This window comes from Anser cygnoides, chromosome 15 (genome assembly GCF_040182565.1).
Source record: "Anser cygnoides isolate HZ-2024a breed goose chromosome 15, Taihu_goose_T2T_genome, whole genome shotgun sequence".
NCBI lineage: Eukaryota > Metazoa > Chordata > Aves > Anseriformes > Anatidae > Anser > Anser cygnoides.
The window spans coordinates 11,286,807-11,314,484 of record NC_089887.1 but is presented as its reverse complement, the minus strand read 5'-3'; the positions used below and the strand labels follow the sequence as shown (position 1 = coordinate 11,314,484).

Genomic DNA, 27,678 nt, shown 5'->3' with positions numbered 1-27,678 from the left:
TCTGAGCAGGGCTGTCTGCAAAGCCAGAGCACGTTGCTCAGGGCCTTGCACTGTTCTGAAAATCTCCAGCGATGGAGATGCCGCCAGCTCTCCAGACTCTGTCGCAGGGCTGCACCACCCCTCTCTCGGGGAAGAACTTTTTCCTTGTGCCCCACCGGAGTTTCCCTTGCTGCTGCCCATGGCATCCTTTTCCTATGTCCTGCGGGCACCAGCCCAGCTCCAGGGTCCCTGCAACCCTTGTGGGCAGCGCAAGGTGTGATCTGATCCCCTGCTGCCTCCAGGCCATCTTGACCCCTACGTTCAGCTTTTTGGTGGAAAGCCAGTTCTGTTGATTTCAAAGCAAACACAACAGCAATATTTGAAAGGTGCTTGCTGGAATTGCCTAGGGAGTTTCTAAATCTCTCGTCTTTTCTTGATAAATGCCATAGGATGGGGGATGACTTTTGGGAAAAATTCTCACTTTCGCTGATGCCAGGTTTATGATGATTCACAGCACCGCTAAAAGTCATGCCCTCTGCAGTACCACCGCACGGCTTTAAGGCTCTCATTTTGGAGTAAATGAAAATGCAGGCTCACCTTTGAGACCCGTGTGAAAAGCAGGGATATGGTGTTTTTGTTAATGCTCCCAAAATATTACTTACTGTTTAAGTTCAGATGGGTCCGTTAGGAATTTAAAAGTAAAATACTGTTTAATTCATGAATTTAAGTGGCTAAGAAAATAAGTTCGTTGAGGAACGCGGCCTTAACCTCCAGCAAGTTTTTGGACCTGTGGCCAGGCCCTGAGCTATTCCTCCACCTCCTCAAGGTGACCTGACTGGGAGTATCGCTGCTCAGACTACCCCAAAAGATGGACGAGGGCTCCCTCCCTTGCCTAGCAGAAGGGCGAGCCAGCCCTGCACGACTGCAGCTGTGTAAGCACTCACTTTGTTTTCTCTGAAACTGCAGCACCATCCCTGGTCCACAAGCAACGAGTTTCCAGCCTCCCTCACGTCAGGAGCGTTATCTCCAAAGCAAAGCTGATTTGCAGCAACCCTCTAACCCTGGGCTGTCAATCACAGGAGCCAGCTTAGTCCTGGCTGAACACTTGGGCATGGTGGCCCCAGCCTCCCCCACCAGGATGAGCTTTGCTGATGCTGGTGCAGCTCTGCTGTTCCCTCGAGAAGTCAAACCTCTGCACCCTATCGTGGGGCAAACCAGAGTAAGCAGACATTGAAGATGTTCCCGTAACGGGCCCAGCCACAGGAGAAGAAGAGGGACACACGAGTTCTTTGGGAGAAGCTCCAGGCAACATCAAGCATGGGTATAGGGAAAGGAGCAAGGAGAGGGTTTCACAGCAAAGAAAGGAAGAGAGAATGGAGGGATCCAAATCAGAAGTCAGGGAGAGAAGGCACGATTAGCCATGTGCCCTGTCCCTTACCTGCAGAGAAGCTCCTGGAGCTCCTACTGCACTTTTGCAGAGCCTCTGTTAGCCCTGCCCTAATGGGACAGGATCTCTCCCCCACATTTGTCCAAAAGCTCCCACTACCCCTGCGCTTCCTCATTGCTTACCAAACATTCCTAAAACTGCAAATCCTGCATAACGGGCACACATGATAAGCACTGAGGAGCAAAGTTAGCTCAAGGACAGGCAATACCAGCACTGCAGCTGGGGAGGACATATGGCCAAAGCTCTCCCCTGAGGCGTATGGGCACCACATAACTGGAAGATAATTTTACATAACTAAAATCTAGCCCCAAAAAAGGAGGAGCTGATCGTCGTCTCTCCAGCCATCCCGAGCCGCCCCCTCACCAACAAGGACCTGTGAGGCACTGAGGGATTCAGCAGGGCACCAGGACCCGGGCACGGGCCAGCTGCACCACTGCAGGGAGCAGAACTGTCACGTTCCAGCACAGCTATGGAGGGGGAACTGGGACAGAGCCACCGTCTGGAGCTTTGCTCGGAGCTGCATTAAAATGCATGAGCTCTGCTAGCCCTAATGATGAGCAGAGCTGTCAATGAAGAACTCGTCCCAGCTAATTATCTCTAATGAGGGCAGAGTGTCAGGGTCCCTGAGGAGCTGGGCAGCAGCTTCCCACTCAGCTCAGTTGCAGAAGAGCGAGAAGATAAGTAAATGTCATTGTGGTGGCCTAGCTAAGAAATCATTAATTAGGCAACTGTGACCTTCTGTGCAAGTTTCCTCTTGGGAACATTGACTCGCCAGCGCTGGGACATGCAAGCAGGCTGGAAACACCCATTTTTACCACCCAACTTGTCCCCTGCTCCCATTTAGCGACAGCACAGCCCCAGCCTGGCAGCCCCTGACCAGCTGCACAGCTGTGCCACTCACCTGCTGGCTCAGATACCCCTTGTGAGGGCTCCAACCCATTCCCAGTCTCCAAAAGCAGCAAAGAAGTCTTCACAAAACACTCCCATTTCAGTTACATTCACCCGAACCATCTCCCTCGCTCCCAGCCCTACGAAGGCTTTATGCCTACCCAATGATGCCCTCTGCAGCACTCTCCCAACCTTCAAGGCAGAACAAACACTGGGAACTTCTGCTCCCCTCTAGTTTTACATTTCAGTGGAAAATAAGCCAGACAAGCACTGCTCGTTTCTCTCATTGCGGTTTGGGGTCACGCTTTTGGGACACGATCATCTCTCCTCCGCACAAGAGAGCTGCAGACTGATCCAAGAAACACCACCACTACGTCTTGTGCTCTCTGCAACGCACTAATGACCAGTGAGGATCAGAGTAAAGTCTACTGATATTCCCTAAAATGCATGTTTAATTTTAGATCAGGATCACACAGCAGCCAAGTACTTGCACAGGCAGAACCACCACATCGGGTCAGTCTTACAAGAATGCTTTCAGAGGCCACAGGACAGAAATAATTTCCTCAGCCAACAAGCACAATTCCTCACTGAGGTTAGGCCGCTGTGGTTAGATGTTGATAACTGCAACACGCTCCTGGGTGTGCTCATTGTGGGGCCTCTTCTACACAACCATGGCTCAGGCAGAAGGCTCACTGAACCCCACTGCTCGATCTGCAGCTAGGAGTTTGCGCTAAAGATTTCGTCATTGCTTCTGAAGTGCCTTTTCTTTCAGTTGGTTGACAAGTTCTTCAGCATACACCTTGAAGAGCGGGACAGGGTCCTGAAACAAAATGGAGGTTAAACTACTTAGACTGAACCTGAGCGGCAGCAAGTCTCATGCTAAGCGACAGAAATGCCGTACTGCAACGACCCTATCCATGTGCCTGCGCCAGCAAACCAAGCATCATTCAACCACTCTGCAGCCTGTCAACGGCAACAGAAAGAAGCTTGCGAGGCACTACTTAAAGGTGCAGGAAGAAAGAGCACCCATGGTACCTCCTCATCTGTGGTCTCCGATGTTGGTGAGACTCATGAACGTCTCCACACGTTTTAAGACAAGGGCCTTTCTCCCCTGCAAGCAGTTTGCCCAGCGTTGCAGGACTGCTAGCAGTTAAAACCAGAAGATGGGCCTGTTTTTTTTTCAGTGGATGAACAAAGCATCCTGCTATGCCACTGCTCTAGATACATCTGCTGCTCAGTTCTGTAATCTTGCCTCAGATGACAGGCACCTGCATGGGACATTCATCAGCTTTCCCCAGTTTTGCCTGCAAATGGGAATCAACAGGAGCTCCCAGGAGCCCCGTTCTTTCTAAAAATGCTTCCCTCCTTTCTCACGGTGCCCTACATCAGGGCTACACTGAACCACTCTGGGAGAGCACACCCCTTGAAGGAGCTGGAGCCCTGCATGGTTCAGGGCCTGGCACCACCTCACGCAGTCACCGCTCCTGACCTTTCCATTTCTTCTGCAGCCACAACAGGAGCAAACAGGTCTGGGGGAAAGGCCACCAGCAGACACTGTGCCCTGCGCCACCCAGGGAGCCCTTTTGGCTCAGCAGCTCTGTGACACCCCATCCCCTCCATATTGTTTCTAACAAGCGAGCTGCCACAAAACTGAGCGAGCCCTGAACCTGCATCCAGTGGTGTAACAGAAGGCAGCCAAAGGGAAAGATGTTTGTGCATCAGGAAGGAGTTAGGAGCCATCCCCTACTAAAAATCTCTCCCCTGACAAGGGGGGGATCTGGTATTACAAAGCACTTTAGCCCAGCACCATGCTTTGGGCACCCAAATTTAACCGGGCTCAAGTGGCTTCTCAGGAGTTTTGGAGCGCTACTTCCATCGATGATGAGTGCTCAGGACACTTAGATCAACTGGATGCACAGCATGATGCAGCTAAGATGCCTCTGTGCTCGCAGGACAGCACCGCCTCAGAAACTCACCTTTTTTTCTAGGAGCCTCTGTTTTTCTATTGCTTCTTCTAAACTCAAGCCAACCCATTCAGCCTCCTCTTCTGGAATCACAAATTCCTGTGACAAAAGGAGGAACAGGTGGTGTAGTCTCTCCAGGTGAGGAACATGCAAATCCCCTCTGCACCCCACTCACACAAACACCTTTACTCCAGCAGGAACATTACTGCAGACAAGCCTCAAGCCCTGTTCCCTTGCTCATCTCATTTCTGACAAAGCTTGTTTCACCTTTCTCCTTTTCCCTTTTTCAAAGCGTACAGCACTGTGTACGCTGCTCTGCCTCTCCTTCCAACGCTTCTGTGGCTGATCACAGACGACGGATGGCAACCACCATCAGCTGCACAAAATTAAACAATCGCACTCAGGCCATAAGGGCTCCTCACTGCAGCGTCAATAAAAATTCTCCCTGCTGTTGGTAGTGCCAGCTTCTATGGTGCTTGTTGTAGATTCACAACAGAAACGCAGATCTTTGTCTGCCTCAGTGGTGAATACAGAAAGCAGCAGCCACAGAGAGATGAGAGAAACCTAGCAAATGATGTTTAGATCTTCTATACCCACACCCTGAACACAGGAGAACGAATTCTAGCTAATACTGCAAGGGGGTGAACAAGATGTTATCAGTCAAGACCACCAGCGAACACCGCTGCAGACACCAGAGCGGAAGCAGCAGGTCGGGTACCCACCTGGTACTTATTATAAATTGCCTCTCTTCTGGCTGGATCATCAGGATGCAGTCTGGGATCTCTCCGTGCGAGCCGCAGCAACATCGTTCGCTTCAAATCCATCCCCAGCTTCGAGCACAGATCCGCTTTTGGGGTCTGGCGAGAGAGAACTAACAACGTGAACACGCACCGACAGACGACGCGGAGAAGACGCGAGCCTACCAGCACGCGGACAACCCTGGCGATGTACCCAGACACCGCACAGGGCACACGTAAAAGGGGAAGACGCTCCCCGGGCGTTCCCTGACGCCGACCCGCTGGCGGCTCCGATTTTAACGCCCGCGGCTGCGGCCGGGAGGGTGCCGGCGGCGCGGGGCCGAGGCCTTGCCTTGAGGATGTAGAAGTCGAAGCCGTAGGCCTGGTCGATGAGGTCCAGCGTGCGCATGGTGACGGTGACGGTGAGCGTGGCGTCCAGGATCTCGCTGTAGAGGCGCCGCTCGAACAGCTGCGGCTTCCACACCTTGGGCAGCCGGGTGGAGAGCTGCCCGCGGGCGGGGCCGGTCAGGGCCGGGGGGCGCGGCCGAGGCGGGCCCCGGGGGGACGGGGGGCCCCGGGGGGCCGGGGCGGGGGGAGGCCGGCCTCACCTTGTCGTTGCGCGCGTAGCGGAAGCCGCGGACCCAGCCCTCGCCGCCCCACAGCCCCCGGTGCGCGGCGGGCGGCAGGAAGGGGGCCACCGGCACGTCCTGCAGGCGCTCCCGCTCGCCGGTGCGCGGGTTGCGGCGGTAGCGAGCCCCCTGCGGCCGCCAGTGCACGGGGGCGGCGGGCGGCTCGTCCTCCTGCAGCGCCCGCAGGCAGTGCGCGGGCAGCCGCGAGCACAGCCCCTGCCGCAGCCGCAGGGCCGGCCACAGCCGCGGAGAGAAGCGGTGCAGCGGCATGGCCGCCCCGGCCCCTGACGGAAGCGGGAGGTGCCGCCCCTGGGCCGCCGGAGCCGGGCTCCAGACGGCGGCCGGCAAGGGACACGCGGCGGCCGCCTTCGCGCTCCCCCCCCACCTCCATCTCCCGTAGTCCCCCCCCCCCCCCCCCCGCACAAACCGCAGAAATCCGCTTATTATCCGTTTATTAAACACCTCTCCGTTTATTAAGTTATAAAATCGGAAGCTTTAAAATCGGCCGTATAAAATAATCACGGGTATGAACAGCAAAGGAAAACAAATAACCGTTTCATTCAGACGCAGGGATTTCCTCGGATTTTACCCGAAATAATTAACAAAAATTAATAATTACAATAATAAAAATTAATAATTAATAACTAACAAAAAGCCCTTCCCCCAGGCCCACAGCACAGTTCTGCGTCATGACCCAAAGCGACACGGGGGAGCGAGGGCAGAACTTCAGCGATCGGACAACAACAACGGAGTTTCAGGCGTTTCTTCACCTGAAGCTTCACAGCATTGAAAGCCATAAAGGAAAAGGCCCGATGAGGAATTATTGCTTTAACAAGTCGAGGCAGCACCCTGGCTAGCACGGCAGCAAGGCGTGGAGGCCACGGCTGTGAAGGTGCGGCTGCTGCCCACCCATGTGCTCAGCCCACAACACGCTGAGAGGGCAAAAAGTGCCTAAAAGCAGTAAAATTGGGAAGAAGTGTGGAGCGCACTAAGCCCTCCACCCCCAAGGGATAAAACTGAGGGTGAGAGCCATTCTGCTGGCGTCCTGGCCCCCGGACGAAAGCTGTGAAACAAAGTGCAGGGACAGGGCGAGTGGCTGAGACCTCCTCAACACGGAGAGCTCATCTTTGTGCCCTGAGGGAGAGCAGGGACGGGGCTGGGCCATCCGACAGCCCCAGGTGATGGGCAGGAACACACAGGAGAATAAGCCTGCAGTTGGGTGTGGGCCACTGCTGCCTGCTCGCCTTTTTTCCTGTATGAGTGGTAGAAGGTGAAGGAGATGGGCGAGATGTGTCCTTGAGCCCCTGCAGGCTGGCACTGAGGAAAAATTTCAATTTCACAGCATGGCTGAGGCCAGAGGCCCCCCTGGGCCCACCTGCTCCCCCCCATCCCCACAGGGCCACCCTGAGTAGGGGGCCCAGGCCTGTGTCCAGGTGGCTTTGGAGATCTCTAAGGAAGAGACTCCACAGCCTCTGTGGGCAACCTGTGCGGCTCCGACACCCGCACAGCACAGAAGTGCCTCCTGGTGCTCAGAGGGAGCCTCCTGTGCTCCAGTTTGTGCCCACTGCCTCTGGGCCTGGCCCTGGGCACTGCTGAGCAGGGCCTGGCTCCATCCTCTGTGCACCCTGCCTTCAGGGATTTGTAGGCATCGGTGAGATCCCCCTGAGCCTCTTCTTCTCCAGGCTGAGCAGTCCCAGCTCTCGCAGCCTCTCCTCCCAGGAGAGGTGCTCCAGTCCCTTCATCATCCCTGTGGCCCTACATTTGACTTCTCCCAGTACGTCCAGGTCTCTCTTGTACTGGTGGGCCCAGAACTGGACACAGCACTCCAGGTGTGGCCTCACCAGACCTAGGCAGAGGGGAAGGATCACCTCCCTTGACCTGCTGGCAGTACTTTCCCTGATGCAGCCAAGGGTACCGTTAGTCTTGCAGCAAGGGCACAGTGCTGACTCTTGTTCTACTTGGTGTCTACCAGGACTCTTAGTACCTTTTCTGCCAAGCTGCTTTCCAGCTGGGTGGCCTCTAGTACGTCATGCCGCCCTGGGTTATCCCTCCTCCAGTGCAAAGGTAGAGGTTGAATTAACAGGCAGATTAATTAGGCAGAGGCTAGGTTAGCTATGAGAAGAGGTTAAAGTACAGAGCTGAGGAGAACGCTGGACATTTTTCAAGGCAAAGAAATAACCCTGATTCCTATAGACTAGGAAGCATCGTCCTTCATTAATAGCTCTTTCCTTCCAAAAGGAAGAGGTCTGACTCTGCAGACCAGCTCTGAGCAGCGTGCACACTAGAAAGGAGCACCAAAATGCTTGTGTCAGCTGTCACCTTAATGCCACACACACAGTGTTTGCCATCATTTTGATCCCAGAGGAGGAGGATGTGCACCAATTACTGGGATCACAATTTTGTGGAAATTAGCCAGCTTGCACACAGAATTGAACCAAAGGCTGTACCAAAAGCACATGGCTGGATGTGGAACATTAGTGTCTCTAGCATAGGAAGGAGAGCTCTGTAGCGGCCAAAGCTGTTCTTCCTTAGCCATCCGCCACAAATGGAATAAACAGGCAGGGAACCATTTATTTGAGCCCTTATCTACGTAATAAGGATGGGCAAAGACTACTCTCCTGGTTGCCAATTCTGTGTTTCTATCATTGCTTTCCGATGTCCAAGTGCCCTCCAGTAAGGCTAGAGCAAGACAGATGCTCCCAAGGAGACTACAACCATCTTGGGAGCCCAGGGAGATGCTCTTGGCTGGACTGGGACAGTCCTGACAGCCTCAGACCATCTGTGACTCCACAGCACATCCAGCCTCAGAGCCACAGCAGGCTGAGCGCAGGGCTTGCACAGCTCCGATGTGATGCTGTACACAAAGCACAGGAAAGGTGCTGAGTGCGGAGTAGGTTTGAAGCACACGTCAACAAGCTTGCCGTTAAGGCCATACTGTGCTCAGATTATTGCAAGACTGGGGCATGCCTTGAGGCTGGAGCTGCGCTAGGGCCCTGGATTCCAGCTCTGACCAGGTTGATCCCAACCAAACACAGACACAGAGCAAACTGTTGCTGCCCAAAGGCGCGGGAGGTGGGGGTGGGGGTAGTGTTACTAACTTAACTTGCAAGTGAAATGCCAAAGCACATCACCAACCTTGATGGAGCCCTGAGAGATTCTGCCACCTATGTTGGCTGGGCAGAGCTGCTGAACCCACGAAAGGAAGTCAGACAGTAAATACCTGAACACAAAGAGAGGAAGGGGAACATTACAGCAGCCTAGTTCCTTCTGAATGAACCAAGAGGGACAAAGAAAAATTTAGACTAAACCCTGCACAGCTGTGAGTTTCAGAGTTATCAGGCAGACGCTACTGATGCCTCTTGCGCACATTTTTTTCCACATTCCTGACAAGTCTGATCCTGAATCCAGGGCCCAAATTCAGGTCTCATTCATCATCTGCAGAAACCAGCCTACGTAAGAGCAGCACCACCTGTTTCACAAAGAGAGGGCTCCAGACCCACATGGGAGACAGCGACCAAGGCCCCAGTGTGTGCTGAAATCAGCTACCTCCCTCCCCACCTTCAGCACCAAGGGCACTCAAACGCATTTGCCTCCAGGTCAAGCGCAGAAGAAATCTGTTCTTCTCTTGACAAAACAAATGTTGATTGCAAGATGACATGGGAAATCCCTGTCCCACAGCCCTCTGCTAAGAGAGTGAGTCCAGGGAAAAGCACAGCAGCCTGTGGCTCCAGTGCAGCGTGGGCTGAGCCCAATCCTCATGGATCGGGTAGGAGGGGAATAAGAGTTGACAATTTCCCCCAAGGCCATGGAGGAGGTGGTGGGGAGACTATTCCTCAATTTAGAACCAAAACAGCCTGCCCCATCTCAGCAGAAAAGTGTAGGGGATCTCAAACTTGCCTTCAAAAGACAAGCCCACTGTCTTCATGTTTAAACCCAGTCCAGCTACTGCGCTGTCCCAGCCAGTGAATGAGCACATAACAAGATTGCCAACGTGCTACAGAGGGGCAGCCCAGGCTGGCCTGGCAAAGAGCAACCTTCCCAGCCCTTCACCTCTGTGACCTGGCGACAAGCAGTTCAGGTGACAGCATAGAGCTCCTCACGGTCATTCTGGCAGATCTGATAGCGACAAGTGAGCTTCTGTGACCAAGCCCAGGGCTTCTTATGCTTGTCCCGAGGCGGAAGCAGGAAAGCAACACTGCCAGCCACCAGCACGTGCCAGATGCTGTGGGTATAGTAATAGTTCTCATTGGTTTCCATGAATGCATATACCGAGATGGCGATGAAAGCCAAGGTGATCCCTGGTAGGAGGTAGAAAACCCAGCGCTTCCATGAGGAGGGGTAGCAGTGTCTGCGCTTTACTCCGTGGTAAACCTAGAGGTGTGAGAGCACAGAAGGGTTAAGCCAACTAGAAGCTTATGCAGGGGAAACACACAGCACTGCTTGACCCAGGAACATCTGTTAAACAGTCCTCACAGCAAAAGGGTATGCCTGCTGCCTCTGTAAGACTTCAGCCTCCCCTTGTCTTGGGCCCATCTCTTGTGTGCAAGACCCCCCATACCCAGCTACGGCATCAAAGCCCTGCATGCAGAGGGCAATGCTGATGCCACAGTTCCAGGACACAGGCAACAGCCAGCCGTTCTGGCAGGACTCTCCAGCTGCTGGTGTGCACTGAAATGAGAGGAGACCTCATTAATGTATACAAATATCTGAGGGAGGGTGTTGAGAGAATGGAGCCAGTCTCTTTTCAGTTGTGCCCAGTGACAGGACGAGAGGCAATGGGCACAAACTGAAGCACAGGAGGTTCCGGCTCAGTATGAGGGGCACTTCTTTACTGTCAGGGTGACAGAGCACTGGGACAGGTTGCCCAGAGAGGATGTGCAGTCTCCTTCTCCGGAGATATTCATAACCCGCCTGGGTGCCATCCTGCGGGAGGTGCTCTAGGTGATCCTGCTCTGCAGTGGGGTCAGACTAGATGATCTTCAGAGGTCCCTTCCAACCTTGCCCATTCTGTGAACTGGAGCTGCAGCAGCCAGACTGTGCTGAGACCCATAAGCAGGGGATTTCTCAGCTATTGAAGGGACAGAAGGCGCCTTGCCCTGTGCTCTGTCCACCAGGGTGCTTCAAGGAGATCAGCTCCCATGTGTCGATGTTCTGGTAAGTGGGGCCTGCTCTGTCACCATCATTCTCTGGAAAGGAGCAAAGGGCAGCAAGTTCTGTCTGGCTGCCCGTACTTACCCATGCTGCAATCATGATGACGAGGGCAAAGAGGCAGGGACCCATCATGTTCCACACCCCTCTGCGGTCCAGCTGCAGGGACATGGCAATTAACAGGGTCCCCAAGACAAAAAGGACCTGGGAATGAGACACCACATCAGCAGGTCATCTGCTGCTAGAGCACAGATGGCTATGCCAAAGGCCTAAGGCAAGGAGAACTTCATCTCCTGGCTGCCCAGCCCTGCACACATGCATGACTCAGGAGCAGCACCTTTAGAAGGAGAAACTGGAGGACCCACAAATACTTCCCCTCAGTCCTTTCAGGCACAGTCCCTACAAGCATGCAGGTTCACGATCCAAGATCCTAGGATAAAACCACCCTCTGATTTAAAAATTAGGGTGGATGACAAACAGCCTTTGTTACCAAGATGGGCTATCCAGAGAGCAAGGCTATCTTGCAGGCTGCAGAGGAGGAGCTGCTGTATGCACTGTCTTATTAAAGTGCTGCCACAAGAGGGTGCAGCACGGCCACCTGTATCTCAGCTGGCTCACGCCTGGCCCTGCAGCGCAGGAGCGATAAAGGTCTGACACTCACGTATTTCAGAATCTTCTTTACCCGAGACATGCACAGGATTGTCACCCAGATGGACACCACAGAGCCCAAGAAGTCACAGTACTGTAGCGTGTCGTAGTCCATAATGCACATCACAGCAACGCCTGGCTGGTCACATGCGTGGTAGAACTAGAACCAGGAACAAAAGCAAAGGCTAATATGAACTCAGCAGCCCCACTCAGCTTTCTGGAAAGGAGAAGCAGGAGAAAGCTCAGCCCATGGTAGCCAAGATCCCTCCTGACAGTGTCTCCAGGAAGCTTCACCAAACCAGCACAGTGTTACGGAAAAAAGTTGGAGAGCTGCTATCAGTCTGCACCCTCCCAGCAGCAGCTGAGATCTCCTGGGACAGTAACCTTCAGCAGAATGCCCCAACCCCATCCCAGCTCCCAGGGGTCCCACCCCCAAATACGAGCACCTGCAGCGTGAGTGGAAGAACTCAATGAAAATAACACTCCTGCCAAACTCTGAAGGGGCAGGACACGTCCATGGAGGTGCTTGTCCGATGATCCCAGAAGCTCCTTGTGGAGCTTGAGCATGAACAGCTCCACCAATGACTTTAGTCCAACGCAGCAGGCAGGATCCCCTTCCTGATGCTAACAGGGAGCTGGCAGGGGACCTGACAAAAGACAATCCCTACCGTGGAGAAGAACATGGTGTAGGTGTAGACAGAGGCCTCCACCAGGTAGTACCGATAGACAGCAACTGCAATTGCTGGCAGGAACATGAGGTTACTCAGCGTGAGCAGGAGGGTGGCCAGGTTCTGCACACCAACAGACTGGGCCTTGGTGTCGTCCGTGCAGCTCCACCCGCTCCAACCTGCAGAGCAGAGAGGCCTGTGTGGATCTCATGTGCCCTGCCTGCAGCATCCAGCAGGAGCCTGGGACCCCTCAGAAGCAGCAGTAGCTCCCCAGGACTATCCCCAGGCCTCCTCTCCATTGCTCTAGAAGGCAGCATGTTAGGAGGAGGAAGGACAAACCCACCCACCCATTGGGAGCCCATCAGAAGCCCAGCATCTCTGGCAGCTTACCCATTGACCTCCCTTTCACCCAGGACCCAAGCAGTATTTATACTGAGCAGCTGGCTTTAATAGCTTTGCTGTTTGCAGTTGCTGGCTAACGAGCTCTGCTGCCACAGCCCTTCTTGCTAATACACTCTATCAGCCACCCACACTCCTGTTCTCAGGATGCTCACTAGTCATTGCATGCTCTGCTTTGGAAAGTGGCTGGCCGATGCTACTAAGTCTTGGGGAAACCCCAGCAGAGCCCAGCAGCTGTTCCAAGGACATTCCCCAGGTTATTCCCATGTGGCAGGGGCCGTTCTACATACAGCACAGGTCTGTCCACACTGGTACTTTTCTTCTCTATAGTAACTCAACACACATGCTACTTTCTGGTGATAAATCAAGCATTTGAGGCTCAAATGCTTAGGATGCTCTCTGCTGTAAGCAGAGTACAAGATACTGCAGTGGAAGAACCCTACAGATCCCAGGAACCAGGGTGGAAAGTGTTCCACAACATTAAGGAAGCCATCCTGTCCTACCTCCTGCTCACAGCAGGGCAGACTGCAAAGCCAGATCAGGTTGCTCTGGGCCTTGTCCAACTGAATTTTGAAAATTCCCAAAGACAGAGACATGGATATTGTGCAAAGGTGAACAACTCTGATGGGAGGAAATTTTTCTTACCTTTAGCTGGAAGTTTCCTGGCTGCAAGCTGTATGGCCTAGAGAATTTCCTAGAGAACAACGCAAAGCTCTGGGCTTGATACTGGGGTCAACTCTTAGCCTGCTGACCAAGGACTGAGCTGACAGTCTTCTATAAACTAAGCTTTACTCTTTTTTTTTTTTATAGTTATTTTTATTCAAAGTTAGGATGCCCATGCCCTCCTTTTGGGGAAATGAGGCAGCCTGGGTACATGCAGGCACTCCGCAGTCAGAGCGGAGTTAAGAGTTGCATCCATCCCATTACGGTGCCACTAGAAACAAGCCCAGCAGCTCTGTCCCTTTCTCCCTGCTCTCACTGCAGAGCCCACAGGAGGCTGCTCTCTTCAGTTTATTTCTGGGTCATGAATATGCAGCTGGGGCATTTTGCTCCAAGTGATTCAGCAGAAAGCTGTCCTCAGCCTGATTCCTCATCTCCCCTGGGGTGCTGTGGGCTTCCCAGGACCTGGCACCCCTTGAGGAAATTAGGATGCTGCTCTCCATTGCAGTCCTAGCCTAGTAGCAGAACTGCAGCAGACAGCAAGGACATGCTGGATCACGTCCAAAGCAGCAGTGAACCATATTTTGCCTTGTCCTTCTGCTAAAAACAGATGCAAGTATCCATCCAAGCACAGCACAGCTATCATCTTCCCTACACTAGTGTCTCCTACCCAGGCTTCTTATCTCATTATTATATTAGCATCTGACACCAATGTTCCTCCTCCGGTGGCACCTCCAAGTCTAAGGGTTGTCCTGCATGCTTGCTCTTGAGATAGCATGAGACAGAGCACCACAGCAAAGCACGGACAGGGACTGCCAGCCCAGCCTCATCACGTCCCGTATCAGGGCGCTACATAATAAGCTGCCCTGAAAGGCACATGCTCTGATGCAGGTGCTTTCCGGCAGCCCTGCTGGTATCCAGATCTCACTGGGGATGCTCAGAAGCACCTCCCCAAGCCCTGGGGGACTCAAAGCTGGAAGTGACCTTTCAGCAGGAAGCTGTCCTCAGCCTGATTCACCATTTCCCCTGGGGTGCTCTGTGCTTCCCAGAACTCCTCAGGGGAATCAGGATGCTGCCCAAAGAGGGCACCGTGGGTATAGACTGCACTTTAGGCAAGTGCTGTGACTCCAGGATGTTCATAACAGCTGTGGCAGACCCTCTTCCCTCCTGTCTAAACAACAGCATTGAAAAATGTGGCCTCCCCTTGGGAAGGATAGCAAGGTCTCCTAGGAAAATGCACTCACCAGCTTTACAGCTGCAGCCCGCATAGAGGTAGCCGTGTCTTCTCAGTAGACTGCACTGTCCATATGGCCCACAGTCATTGAAGCAGGGGGTGAGGTATGCTATGATGGTCACTTTGGCTTCTGCGGTGTTACATTCACTGCAATGAAAGCAGACTGTCTTGGTACCCTGGTCCTTCTGGGCAGCCGTGTACCAAGGGAGCACTCTGCTCCAGGGGGTCTGAAAGAGCCTGGCCTCACAGTGCCCTACCCCCAGCCACTCTCACATACACAAATTCTCTGCTATTTCAGCACAGGGATCCCTCACACCACAGCCAACAGCGGATCTGCTTCATTGCTCCCAAGAGATAAGAGCACAGTCGACTCCCTCTCCACTCAGGCTGCCAAACCAACGTGCAGACAGGCCTCAACTCTTCCCCAGACTCCCGTAAGAGGCTCAGATACCCCCGACTAGTAGTCAGGCCCAGCAGTTGCCAGCACCACTTCTTAGAGCATGCTCGGCCCCTTACAGAGATGAATCAGCAGGAAGGCAAACCGCTGGACTATGAGTAGAACTGAACACGTTTCAAAGACTCCTTGAGGAAGTAACAGCAGCATTTTCATCTATAGCACAGCTCTTTCCAATTTATCACCTCAAAATACATCTGGGGAAGCTCACCCAGGCAGATTCCACCACCCACATGCAGTCAGCGTGAGACATGCCAGCTCAGCACCAGACAGCTGCTTGAGGGCCCACAAGAGAGCAAGTCAGCACTGCCACCCACCTCCTCCCCCTCTGTAGCCATGGCTTCTCTGCTACCACATGAGATGAGCCCACGACAGAAGGCAAGACAGTGACGACAGGCATTTGCTTTTGCTTATGTTAGTCAAAGGCAGCAAGGTAGAGTGCTCCAAACCAGCCTCGAAGCCACGCAACACAGCAGACTCACCCCTGGCCCTTTGGGCAGATGAGCTGCAAGGAAAGGAACCAGTCATCTGTCTGGGGATACAGGACAATCACCATCGCTTCTGCAGAGGACGTACTCACACTCAGAGGGTAGCCCTGGAAAAAAGCTTGAAGACAAGAAGGTGCTGTGATACACCAGGACTTGTGGAGAAGGGCCTGCAGCAATTCCAAGCTGAGATCAGCTGCACAGGAATCATATGCTACTATAGCTCCTTAGTCCCATCCTCGAGGGATACCGGGGGATGGAGAGCATCCTTGCTCTCAGAGGGCCTTGTTGTTTCTGTCCGCTCAACTCTCAGCACCTGTCTAGACACACAAGGCAGCTGGGACAGCCTGTTTGCTTATTTAGCCCTCCAATGCAGAGTTCAGCTTCTCTGCACACCAGCAAAACCTTGACCATCCCCAAACCTTCCAACAAGGCTGGAAGAGAGCTAGGTGCTAACCAGGCCTTCCTTTGATGGAGGCTAACTCCTGGTTCCAGACTAGCACCTGCACCCCAGCACCCCAGGGCATGTGCTGGAACTGAGTGATGAAGGCCTCAGGAGGGCTTGCGCCAAAATCAGCTTCCCCAAGACAATCTACAAAGGACCCAAGTCAATTTGAGGTCATGAGGTCTAAAAGCAAAGTCCTGAGGCAGCGTAGCTGAGCTGGTGGCAGGTGTCAGTGGCTCTCATACCTGTACTGCACTTCCGCGTGGTATTGAGGGACAGCACCGGCGAAGCAGCACTCAGACATGCTACCACAGTGGCATTGGCCTGGCTCAGAGACGTCTGTGCAAAAAAAAATTCCACGTGAGAGCACCTCGGTGCCTTCCCCCTGCACAATTTATCTCCCACACTGCCCATGTCCTATGGGAGCAGCAGGTGATATTAACTGCTGCAGATCAAGGTCATCCACCAATTCACCAACTCTTTCTGGGCAAACCTGCATTCACCTCGCTCTGCACCGTCACTGCATTCTGCCTTTGCTGAAAGGCACAGGAAGAGAGTCTCTCGGGGAGACTGCATGGGTGGAAATGACGCCCAGACAGGACATTTACACTAGGGTATCACTTCAGCATGAGCACATGGTGGCAGCAAAGAGAGGCAGCGGGACATCAGCCCTTGGGAAGGCACTAACTAGCCCTTGTGACAAACATCACAGTCACATTCTCAGGTAAAATGATTCCTTGGTGCCACCAAAGGAGTATGGGAATCAGTGACTCAGACAGGAACATCCCTGGGTTTCCCTGAAGAGCCTCCTTTCTTGTTGGCAAGGCTCTAGGTTCCCACAGAAGAAATGGAGATGCAGTTACTTTCCATTTCCTCTCCTTTTCAGTGCTGCCACCGCATGCCAGCAAGCTGTGGCATTTCAATTGGAACCGACAAGCAGGACATCATGGAAGTGGCTAGAACAGGTTCAGAGTGCTTTGTGACAACAACAACAACAAAAAGGGAAATAGTACTGCTGGTACCTACAACCCCTGGAATTTGTTGACAAATCAGCCCAGACACAGGGGCAGAGACAAGCACTGCAAAGAGAAGTTCATCACACAAATAAAGCTACTGCACCTTGTTAAGCAGGAGATTCACCACAAGGGAACCCCCGCTGTCCATGCCAGTGTTCAGGTTGAGGAGAAGGAGGGTTGGGGAGATGGAGTACACGGGCACAGTGGGACCATTCAGGAGCCTGTACCGCACAGACACCACGTCCAGGTCCTCCCGAACAACAGGCTGATTCTGGAGACAGAAGCTCCTCTGGTCAGATGCATTGCGTAACGCCGCTCCCGGAGACTGAGTGGGGCTCCCTCCTGTTCCTGCGCTACCTGGTCCAGAACCAGCTTGGCTCTGGTTTAGGCTGAAGTTCAGAAATGAACTGGTACTTCCCGGCCTACAGTCTGTAAAGGGAAAAAAGGAGAGGAGTCAGAAGAACCAGGATCAGCACCTCAACCAGGCAGGGCCCCAGGAACTTCAGACCTTCAAGCGACAGCATAAACTGTGGGGGTATTTCAGCTGCTTCAGACACTTCAGTATTTGTTCTCGTCTTCACAGGGGAAACTCTAACATCAGCATCCACAATGTGCGGCTCTGACAAAAGCCAGACAAATGGTACAGTGGGTGGCAACACCCTGGAGCTGCAGAGAAGCAGCTGGCAAGCAGAGGAACAGAAGAAGGGATTATGCACAGCATCATAACAACGTACCCAGCAGCCAGGGAATATTCACTAACCAATAACTGAGCACAGCACTTAACTGTCCCATAACCACTGGCTGCATGAAAGGCTGTAGTGGTTTCCCAGACCTGGGCATACAAGGCTAAGCAAAAGAGATAAATTAACCCAATAACAGCTAAAGGCACAAACCATAAAGTCACAGTAACTGGAGCCAAAGGTGACATTTGAAGACTTGCTGGAGCCTGTCTGTAGCTCCCAGAGACTCTAATGCCTCTGGTGTTGCTGTGTGTCCCCTCTCCCACTTCAGATGCCAGTGCCAGGTCCTCGAGCATAACAGATGAGGCTCTGCTTTGAGGAAATGATAGCAGAAGCCCTAGCAGAAGAATACTTTCAAAAACTATGCCTAGTTGGTGAGCTTGCGAGACTCCCAACAGTCAAACAGGGATGACTGTCACGTTACAAGTGCCTGTCACAGCCACAAGGACCCTGTGACCTCCTGAGGCATGCAAAATTGAGACATTACAACCCAAGATCTTGCCCCAAGGAAACCTCTGAGATGATTTCCTGTCTGTAGCCTGCTTATGGCCGATAGTCAATATATCAATACAGTCTAGTGCATCTACCCAAAACTATTCTCCTCACCAGATTTTAAGCTAGTCACAGCCTTTGGAAAATACCATTGCTTCAGAGATCCTGGCACAGGCATTTCCAGAATAGGAAGGTCCAAGGAGTATTCCTCTTGGATGAATACTAAAGCCTACACTTTTGATACCAAAGCAACAACTAGATCTCAGCCCTCAAGGTTATGCCCAGGCAACCAGCATGCTTGGGAAACACAGGACATCACAGCCAGCCAGCCAAAGACCTGAGAGAGACATAGCAGACACAAAGTTCTTGCTGATCCCTCCTATAGGGGTAGAGAAAATGGAAGCCCACCTGCGAAAGAAGTCAGCATCTCCATGGACACACTGGCATTGGCAGTGCCAAGACTCTCCACCATGATCTGCAACCACTTCTCCCAGGGGAGTGAATCCAGGCCCAGGCTGCAGTTTACATTCCCTGTGCAGGTGATGATCCTCTGAAAGGACTGTGGCAGCGTGATTGAGCCCAGCACTACCCGCACAGTGCATGCTTTCTGCTCACTTGTCATGCAGCTTCGCAGCTCAAACCACATCCTGGCGGTGTACTTGGGAACAAAGATCCTGCAGGAGAAGCAACCAGCAACTCGCACAGCTCGTACTCTGAACACAGACCAGCCACAACCCACCACAGAGTCCCATGGGCATTGTGGCAAGAACTAGATTGCCCTGATCTGTGTTGTGAAAATCTTTCCCAGGGGAAGAGTCTCTAAGAACAACCAAATTTCTGCCTTAGACCTCTAGGTCTACCTGCAAAGAGTCAGAGAAGGGCCCTCTTGTGTGCTGCCCATACAAACCTACCACCCTGATGCTGGGAGCTTGTTAAAAACACTCAGAGACCCCCAAGCTCCAGAGCACAGTCCAGCCCAGCATGGAAACAACAGTGGCTTACCCTAAACAGCACCAGCGGGAAATCTGACCCCATACCTACGGCCCCAAGTGTTTCCAGCCGCTGCTCTCACTCACTTGACATGCAGAGGTTTAGCAGGTGAGATGATAGTTTGTGGCATGGCAACACCAGGCTCCAGAACAGGCATATCAGTGAGTCTAAGCACAAACATATCTGCCTGAAACATATAGGTGCAGGGAGTGGAGAAACCCTGCAGGAGGGGAGAGCAGACTGGTCAGCTGTGGCAAGACACACTGGACAGAGCATGCTGGCTGTCCGAGATGCTCACCAGAGCTCTTACCTTCACTTCAATTCTGCCAGCAGCCTCAGGGAGATGTGCAGCAATGAACCAGTCTCCTGCAGCAGGGCTTGTAACGTTCACAAAAGTGGTGTTTTGCACAGCACTGCTCAGAGTGATGCTTATGTTATAGGAAGGATGGACAGTCGCATTTGCAGGAAAACGAGTGCCCAGTGGATTAATTACAGGAGGGGCTCCATAGCGAAAGTGCCTGCAAGAGAAACCAGAATGCAAGTAAATCAGGGGAGGTATATACACTTGCAAGATAAACTGGGATACAAATTCATCAGCGGACACCCAGGTTGGCCTGAGATCAGAGAGGCTGCAGGCTGGAAAGAAGCCACATATTGAAGTGGAGCACAGAGCTATCATTTTAATCTGGTGAGGACTGGCTGGTATTACCTTATCTTGGATTTATTTAGAGATTAGTTTAACTTGACTGCTTATTAAGACAAGGATTTACATCATTCCATCAAGCCTGAAAGAAAATTTCCATAACACACACTTAGGTTAAGCCCCAGTCACAAAACTACTTTTTTTTTTTTCCTTTTATAACCATCAGCAAATTCCCCCTATAGCCAGCTAGGCTAAATCGTCAATTAAGAGCTTTCTTTTTATAGAAAAGATCTTCATCTTTCCTACTCCCTCCATTAAGGAGGGCAGACAGTCTAAAAAGACACCAAGCAAGGCCTATGTGACTGACTTTAGAACACAAGCACCTCTGCTTTAAGATAAGCAGCTCAAAGTTTGAAATATGAGAAAAGCCGGCAGCTAAGTAATGCATGGGATATTTGGACAACCAATTTGGCATTCAATTTGCTCCATTTTGGGACTACTACAGCACTGCAACAGAACAATGAACAATAACAGGTCCAGCAAGCAAGCATTACAGGTTATGTGTCGTTAATCTGTTTGAGCTTAGCTAAACTGATCTTCACAGTCATTTCTTAGGTTATCATTTAGCTGTTGTCTTGTCCCTCACATCCCTAAAACTGCTGGAAAGCTTTCTGGGATGCAGAAAATACAAAGACCACCTGTTTCAGGCTGCTCGGGAGCAAAAGAGCACTTGCCTGTGCCCAGAACAGACTAGGTAATGTGCAAGCCAGCTGGTGCACCAAACTTCAGTCGCTTTTGGAGTGGCTGAAACTTCAGCAAGCTGCAGATACCCCTGTGGTGTAGGTCCTAGCCGTGTAAGGTCTCTGAGAGTCCAAAGCGCCTCTCAGGGAACCACCTGCCTAGGAAGCTTAGTACCCTCATGAAATACAGCTCAAAGTCTCAACCTATTTGATCTCAAATCCTCCAACAACTCATGAACTGTTTTAAGCAATATTTATTTTGATGTCATTGAATGTTCTGTCTTCACGTCTTCAAATCTTCTTTTGTCATGTCAGCAGGATTAGGCATTCCTCTCTTATCTGTGCTCCATACACAGGCTGCATCCTTCAATATAGTGTTTCTAGTCTCTTCAGCTCCTTTGTACTGGAGAATCTGTCCCCCTTCAAACGTTTTGCATCCTCTCAGGCCCTTTGCAGTTCTGCCACATCTGTGCACAGTACCATGCACGGAACCAAGAGACACAGAAAGGTCCAGGAACACCTTTGCTAATGAACAGCAACAACAGCCTCATTGTGAAGCTCTCTCCAGCATTTCTAAGACATAAGACATGTTTCTTAGACATAATATTTGATAGCCCTTTGATCCACTGGTAACATGAAATGCTCCTACAGATTTAAAAAACAGAGATTTAGTGTCAGTGCAACACCAAGGAATTGTCTGCTGCAACTGGCAAACAAATTCACAGCTTCCTACAGACAAACAACTGTATGAGTGACAAGGACAAGGGAAAGACAAGAAAGCCCACGTGTGCAAGCAATGGCACGGGGACATACATACACTGTGACCTCCATGCTGGTACACTCCGGTTCTTTCCCCCTGGATGCTTGCAGAAGCCAGCGAAGCAGCACAGTATCTTCTGGCACGTGGAAGTGGAAGACCTTGGCATTCCCATACCAGCTGTAGAAGGACAACTTCTGTGCACTCTGAGAGAAGTACTCGGAGACATACAGGGAGTCTGAAAGGGAGAGAGCAAAGCAGCTGCTGGGGTGGCTGCTGGGAGCAGGTTGCAGGGCTACAGCCACCAACAGACGCGCACAGCAGTTTTAAGGTAACTGGAGAGAAGCCCTTTGTGTCCTTAATTTTCCAGTCCTCTAGATACTTGGTGATCCACTGCACTCCTCCCAAGGAATGAGATGAGATCGAGCAGCCAGAACCGCACAGATCCCTACTACAAAACTGTCCCCTACAGCCAGACAGCACTGGAGGAACCTTAACCATGCTCCACAAAACATGCTCTCAAGATGACAGAACACCTGAGACACTGAGGAGGAGGAAAAGGTCAGGAGGAAAAGCTGGTGGCAAGGAAAGCATGGCAGAGTAGGCAGCAGCCCAGTCCCAGCACCTTAGGCAAACCATGCACAGCAGATGGACAGGGTAGGACGAGGCGGGTGCAGGTAGCACAGGGTGCTCTGTGCTCCACACAGGGAATTCGGCTGCAGTTCATGGTGCTGACAGGCAAGAGCTGTCTTCATCGGTTTCTGTTGAGCATGTGGGCTGATGTTATCAGTCCTCACAGGCTTGGGACACATGCACTGTGCCACATGCTGTCCTCCTGCAACACGCAATGTGACAAAAACCTACATGCTGCAAACTGCACTTTGCTTTCAGAGATGTACCTTACAAAGCCTAAACATTTTCCTGCCTGGAAGAAAGGCTGCCCGAATAGTGTTAACAGCCCTAGGGTAGGCTTGATCATGCAAGAGGACAACAGGTTTTTAGTGAATGCGTCAGAGGACTACCTAGGTCTTCCGTCATCCCTCCGCCCAGCTATGCCTACAGATCACCCCTGGCCTGCAGATAATTTCACCTGCAAAACTGTATTGGAGTCACTGTCAGCGAGAAAACAACCAGACTACAGCTCGGGGACAGAACAAAAACATCACACAAGGGTTGGGAAGAGGGCAAAACTGCGGTGAGGGAGCGGAGCCAAGGCTATTCTGCCCACCAGAAAACAAGGTTCCTCACACTCAGCAAGGGGAGTAGAAGAATGTGTCCGCACATCTCTACCAAGACCTCCCAGATGCTACTTTTCTATGCTAGAATTCTCTGGAGTGGGGAGAAACTTACAGCTTTCAGATTCACATGCACCGCTTTGATCAGGAAATAAAGCAGCAAGAATTGTTTAACTTGTCTTCATCTAATGCTGCTCGGGGTCATGTGGAAACACACAGGACCCAACTGAGCTTAAGTAAGGTGCCAGAAAAAGAGGAAGAACGCTCCTCAGGCAGGAGCAGAGCCTTGGGACATACTTTGTGCCAAGAGGAAACTAATCCTAGCAGGAAATACGATTCATGCCCCAAAGCAGGACGCATGCTAGCCTGAACACACAACACTGCACAGAGACAGGAATAGTAATAATGGGTTTAGTTTCCTGGCAAATTACCAAGCTAAAGCCTCTAGGCAGATTGCAAACCCAACAGAAAGGAGGAAACAGGAAAGCAAGAAATACCGGCCACACAGCTTTCACTGCTGTCAAAGCACAAGCCAATGGGAGAATTTACTCCGCAAGGAAAAGGGCACGCTGGCGGAACACCGCGGGCACCTTCCCGCACCGGCTGCCCCAGCCTCACGCCACGGGATCCTGCAGGCAGAGCCCGCACAGGGCTCCAGGCACAGAGGGAAAGGTGAGCCAGGATGGGACAGCACCAAGCCCACTTGCAGATGACAAGACAGGAATTGGCTGAGATCTGCTGTAAACCCAGCCATATTTAAGGAACTACAGAAGAGAGAGAGCTTTAATCAGCAGCTTCTCTGCACCTAGTTGCTCTCTGCATGCACACAGCGCGTTCATTTCAGTGACGTCTGGGGACAGGCACAGGACTAGGGGAGACGCAGACAGAAGGAGCAATAAGGCTGGGATTGCCGTGGCCCTGCTCAAAGAACAGGTGGAGTAGGACAACCTGAGCAGGGATACACCGCCCTGCTGGTGCCTGACCTTGACGGGAGCTGTTCCACCCCTACTGGTGGCCAGGCTCTGCATGGCCAACAGCTGCAGCCAGCACCCACCAGCAGGTCCTCGTCCTCAAAGGGCCACAGCAGCTGAAGAATTATGTGCGAGGTTTTGGGGGAGGAGAGGGCTGGCAGGCCATACAATTAAGAAGTCAAGCAATCAGCAGTGCTTTTTATTAAAGACCAGTCAATTACAATGAGCGAGGTCAACCATAGCACCCAGGGAAGGTCTGCAGACCTGCTCTGCCTCAGCACAGCCTGTGACAGCTACCAGGTTAGCACAAGAGCCATGGCTGAGGCAATGTGACAGCAGCATGCACAAAGTCCAATCACACGTGGTTTCTCTTGGAGACAATCCACCCAAGCTCCTGTTCTTAGGCTTTGCAATGCTGGGCACCCAAGAGCTGCATCCAGGAAATTAGATGAATTGATTCCCACTTCACCCTCAGCCTTGGGTTGACAAGGAAGTGCTACATGTGGATAAAAGCAAATATTAGTACAGAAGAGACAGAAAGACAGGTCTCCACAAGACAATGCCTCCTTCTAAAAGCAAGTTTCAAATGTATTACGCAAAAAAACAAAAGTGTTTTTAAGAAAACAAAAAAAATATAGCAGAACCACAGATGCAGAGAGGAGATGTGTTCTTTGAATTTCAAAATAAAGAACCACCTGCAATAGCTTGGATTTGCTCATCCAAAGATTATCTCATTCTACTTTTAGACATAATATGTTGACCGTTGGTTTCAGAGCTTCCCACAAACATGAAGAGGTCCCAGTTTCAAAGCAGATGCAAGTGTCTCTGGGGTTTCAGAAGGGCCAGTACTTCCAAAGGCAGCAGGCTCAACCTTTTCAGAGCTTAGGCCAAGGAGCAGCTCTAAAGGTTCATAAAGGGTCTATGAAAATGCCTGTGTAAAGCTACACCAACAGTGGTCAGTCTGACTCAAGACAAGAAATGACTATGTGGCAGGGTTGGTTTTTTTTTGCCATTTATAATGTAACAGAAACCCTATTCCTTTAGTCTGTGTCAAAATTCCATCTTTACATGTTCCAGAAGAAGGTAACCTCACTCCTCTGGGGCAGACCTCATCTTTACCAGCTCTCAGATCTAATCCTAACGTGGCATTTCTCCCAGCCGACAGGCTGACGCCAAGAAAAACCTAACAACGCACCTCAAATACAGGGTAGCTTTCCTCTGGGCTGGGAACCCAGCTAGCAGGATGCCAGAGGAGGGTGGGCCTGGGGCAAAAGGACATCTCACCTTGGCCTCACAGGCTTTCTGGAGCAGCCTACATGCTTTGCAGACTATGAGGAAGTACAGCACGATAACCACCATCAGCAGCTGATAACCGCAGTCAGCGCCAACTTACCTCCACAGCGCGCCGAAGCATCTGAACAACCTCGCATGCCCACGCTTTCCCAACACTGCAACGCCTGGCTGCACCTCCGGAGGATGGGGCACGGCCCCCAGCCAGCACAGCCTCTGCCATATGCACGGTGGGAGCCCCGGGCATGCCACCGCGAAGAGCTGCCCACTGCTCCGCTCACGCTGCCAAACCCTCTTCCAGCCCACTCGGGCGCCAGCTCCTGCCCATCTGCCTCAACCTAGTGGAAGTAAACTCACCTGAGAAGCAAAAACACAGCTACCACCACACATAGGGTGGCAAGTTTGCCTGGGTTCAGGCCCTGATCTCCCCAGGAAAGAGATCGATCTCTTGCTGCTCCGCAGCACCTGGTACAGCCGGAACGAAGCAGCACTGCTCTGCTAGAGCACAGAGGACAATGTATACAGCTCCCGAGCAACAAATTACTCCACAGATCACAACGCTGACCAGCTCAAGGCAACCTCTGGCACCGAGCTGAGGGACTTAAAACAGTCTTTGGGTCTGCCACCGAGCTGAGGGACTTTCCTCGGGTCTGCGCTGCGGACAGAAGCTTCTGCCCGCTGCAAAACAACATTTGGCTGATTTTCCTCAGGGCCCTCGACCTCCCGGCACCCTCCCCACGTCCAGGGAAGGCAGCCCTAGGGCTTCCATGGGCCAGGCGCCACCTCTGTCAGTTGTGCCCCTGTCCCCGTCCCCATCCCTGTCCCCACACCACACACCCCAAGCCTCCTCCTGGCCAAAGGGCCAACGCAGAGACCAGAGCCACCTCGGTGAGCACCAGCATGGCGGGGACACCCGCTTTGGTGCCTCCGGACAAACTTTGCTTTCTCCCCACGGCCGGGCAGGCGTGGAGACACCCGACGGCCGCGGTGCCATCTGCGAGGCTGGGGACGCCCCCGGGCACCGCCGGTGGTCCCGGGGGAGCAGAGCAGAGCAGAAGGGAGCACGACAACCACAGGGTCCCCAGGGAGGGGAGGCCTCTCCCCCCTCCTCCTCCTCCTTCTTCCCAGCCCAGCCCGGCTCGACTCGTCCCGGGGACACCCGAGCGGACAGCGCACGGCCGAGCCTTCCCCCAGCCACCCGGACTCACCGGAGCCGGTGCTGTTGCCGTGACCGGCGGGGAGCACCAGGAGCTGCAGGAGCACCAGGAGCTGCAGCAGCGCCGGGAGCAGCCGCAGCGCCGGGCCGGCTCCCTGCGCCATGGCCGCCCGCCTTATCCCGGCATCGCCGCCCGCCGCCGCCCGGGGCTCCGCAGCGCCATCGCCGCCGCCGCCGCCCGCTTCCGCCGCCGCCACCCCGCCCCGCTCCGCCCCCGGGACAACCGGGGCCGCCGGGGGCCGGGCCGGCGCTGCGGGTCTCTGGGAGGGGCCTGGGGGGAACGTTTGGGGACCCCGGCCCAAGGGAGAGGTTGGGGGGAGCCCGGGACGGGCGTGGGGCTGGTGGGGTCCCCCCCCGAGGCCTGGCATGGCCCTGAGGGATGCCCGGGATGAAAGCCGGGACCTGGGGACACCACTCATCCTGGGGACGTCGCAGAGCCCTGTCAGCACCCCGAGACCTTGGGATAACCCCAGGGAGCCCTGAGACTTCACAAGGCCCTGAGGTCCCCCTGGCACGCCAATAGCCCAAGAAGTCCCCGAGAGCCCCACGAGAGTGACCTGGGGTGGGCTCAGAGCCCTATGGCCGTGTGCCCTGGGCCGCTCCCAAAATCCCAGAGGAGTCCCAGCACATCGAGGCTTGCCAGGGCCATGCCCTGCGGCCACCAGGAGGTCTCTGGGACAGCCCCAGTGAGCGGTCCCTGTGTGGGCTGGGGTCTGGTTCATCCTCACACTGTGGCCTTCCTTCTCGTGCCCCTGTGAGGGCAGCAGGAGCTCACCACCTTACGGCCTGCTCCCCAGCCAGGCTCCGCACACACTGCCGGGGCGGTGCAGCCACCTGCCACAGGAACAACAGTGCTGGGAAAACAAAGGGCTTAAGCTCGCCGTCATCCTTGCCTGCGGGTGCCGTTGCGGCATGGCAAGCCCTGTGGCGACTCTGCCTGTGTTGGTGCAGCTGGTCTTTGGTTCCCCTTCCTCCTCCTCCCTGCGCTGCAGCGTGGTGGCCTTGCAGTGGGAAGCAGCATGCGTCCTTCTCTGCCACCCTGGGCAAGCCGCATCTGATCCGTCGCGGCTTGGTGCGAGAGACCTGCTCCTTGCCACGGCTGGCCCTCCCCAGCCTGCTGGCACCAGTGGGCTCTGCGCTGCCCTACCCCAGGCGCTGAGCCCCTGGAGTAGCACGGGGCACTGCCGGATGCATCATTTCATGTTAATTCTTGCTTCAGCTGCTATGTACACAGGGAACAGGTTATTCGTCTCTTGTCAGTAACTTTCCACGTGTACCATGGCTGAAATACTCCCCTTTCCCTGCTGACCCACCCCAGTGCAATCATACCTCAGAAGCTGTGTTCTCTGTGCCTGAGATCAGTGACCACAGATTTTTTTTAGCACGGAAGTACTGCTGTTCTGTTGTCACAAGTGGGGTTGGCCTCGAAAGCGAGGACATGACCTCACACTCATTCTTCCTGAGAGAGAATGTCAAGAATTTCCAAGAAAATTCCTTGTTTAATGAACTAGCAGAAATTCTTTATCTTCCTTGTGTACCATTAAAACTCCTGGAAATCCCATGTGTGGGCTACATCTGAAATTTGCTTGTTCGTGTGGTTAAGGGTTTGTTTGAGGGTTCTCTGGAATTCGTGATGATTTTTGCCACATTTTTCCCAGGCAGAAAATCCAGCTGTAGTGATACGTGTTTCTTTTGTGGTGCCCACAAAAATCTCAGTGTTTGGAAACCCCCAGGTGAGCTTCTGTCTTCACTGAAATCTAAGGGAGCATGGTCCTATCAGGACCAGAGGTTCTGTCTAACTTC

General features: G+C 53.0%; 2 protein-coding genes across 6 annotated transcripts; both read right to left on the bottom strand.

Moving 5' to 3' along the window:
- Positions 1-2,748: 2,748 nt before the first annotated feature.
- Positions 2,749-5,948, bottom strand: MRPL28 (mitochondrial ribosomal protein L28). The gene is made up of 5 exons (XM_066977527.1): positions 5,624-5,948; positions 5,368-5,520; positions 5,001-5,135; positions 4,291-4,377; positions 2,749-3,134 (listed from the first exon to the last, which is right to left on the bottom strand). Exons 1-5 carry the CDS (start codon positions 5,912-5,914, stop codon positions 3,057-3,059), a joined length of 744 nt encoding a protein of 247 aa, XP_066833628.1. The 5' UTR covers positions 5,915-5,948; the 3' UTR covers positions 2,749-3,056.
- A 3,236-nt stretch (positions 5,949-9,184) lies between these two features.
- Positions 9,185-26,522, bottom strand: PGAP6 (post-GPI attachment to proteins 6). 5 transcript variants are annotated; one of them, XM_066977490.1, is made up of 14 exons: positions 25,868-26,522; positions 21,224-21,401; positions 19,334-19,541; positions 19,110-19,243; positions 18,442-18,707; positions 16,905-17,230; positions 16,031-16,124; positions 15,338-15,461; positions 14,412-14,548; positions 12,109-12,287; positions 11,454-11,600; positions 10,880-10,996; positions 10,118-10,312; positions 9,185-10,015 (listed from the first exon to the last, which is right to left on the bottom strand). In XM_066977490.1, the coding sequence occupies exons 1-14, from the start codon at positions 26,292-26,294 to the stop codon at positions 9,719-9,721; spliced, it is 2,829 nt and encodes a 942-aa protein (XP_066833591.1). In that variant the 5' UTR covers positions 26,295-26,522; the 3' UTR covers positions 9,185-9,718. The 5 variants fall into 5 exon arrangements, with proteins under 5 accessions (XP_066833591.1, XP_066833592.1, XP_066833594.1 ...); XM_066977491.1 differs by having other exon boundaries at positions 11,475-11,600; XM_066977493.1 differs by lacking the exon at positions 10,118-10,312 and having other exon boundaries at positions 11,475-11,600.
- Positions 26,523-27,678: the final 1,156 nt, after the last annotated feature.

Excerpts from the sequence above, each read along its gene's own strand:
- PGAP6 (XM_066977490.1), bottom strand. The coding sequence starts at position 26,294 with ATGAGTGGTGTCCCCAGGTCCCGGCTTTCATCCCGGGCATCCCTCAGG. Across the intron at positions 17,231-18,441 it reads GATGCTGACTTCTTTCGCAG|ACTGTAGGCCGGGAAGTACC; the intron begins GTGGGCTTCCAT and ends TTCCCTTTACAG. Across the intron at positions 10,997-11,453 it reads TAAAGAAGATTCTGAAATAC|GTCCTTTTTGTCTTGGGGAC; the intron begins GTGAGTGTCAGA and ends TCTCATTCCCAG.
- MRPL28 (XM_066977527.1), bottom strand. The coding sequence starts at position 5,914 with ATGCCGCTGCACCGCTTCTCTCCGCGGCTGTGGCCGGCCCTGCGGCTG. Across the intron at positions 5,521-5,623 it reads GCTACGCGCGCAACGACAAG|CTCTCCACCCGGCTGCCCAA; the intron begins GTGAGGCCGGCC and ends GCCCGCGGGCAG. Across the intron at positions 5,136-5,367 it reads TCGACTTCTACATCCTCAAG|ACCCCAAAAGCGGATCTGTG; the intron begins GCAAGGCCTCGG and ends CTCTCTCGCCAG.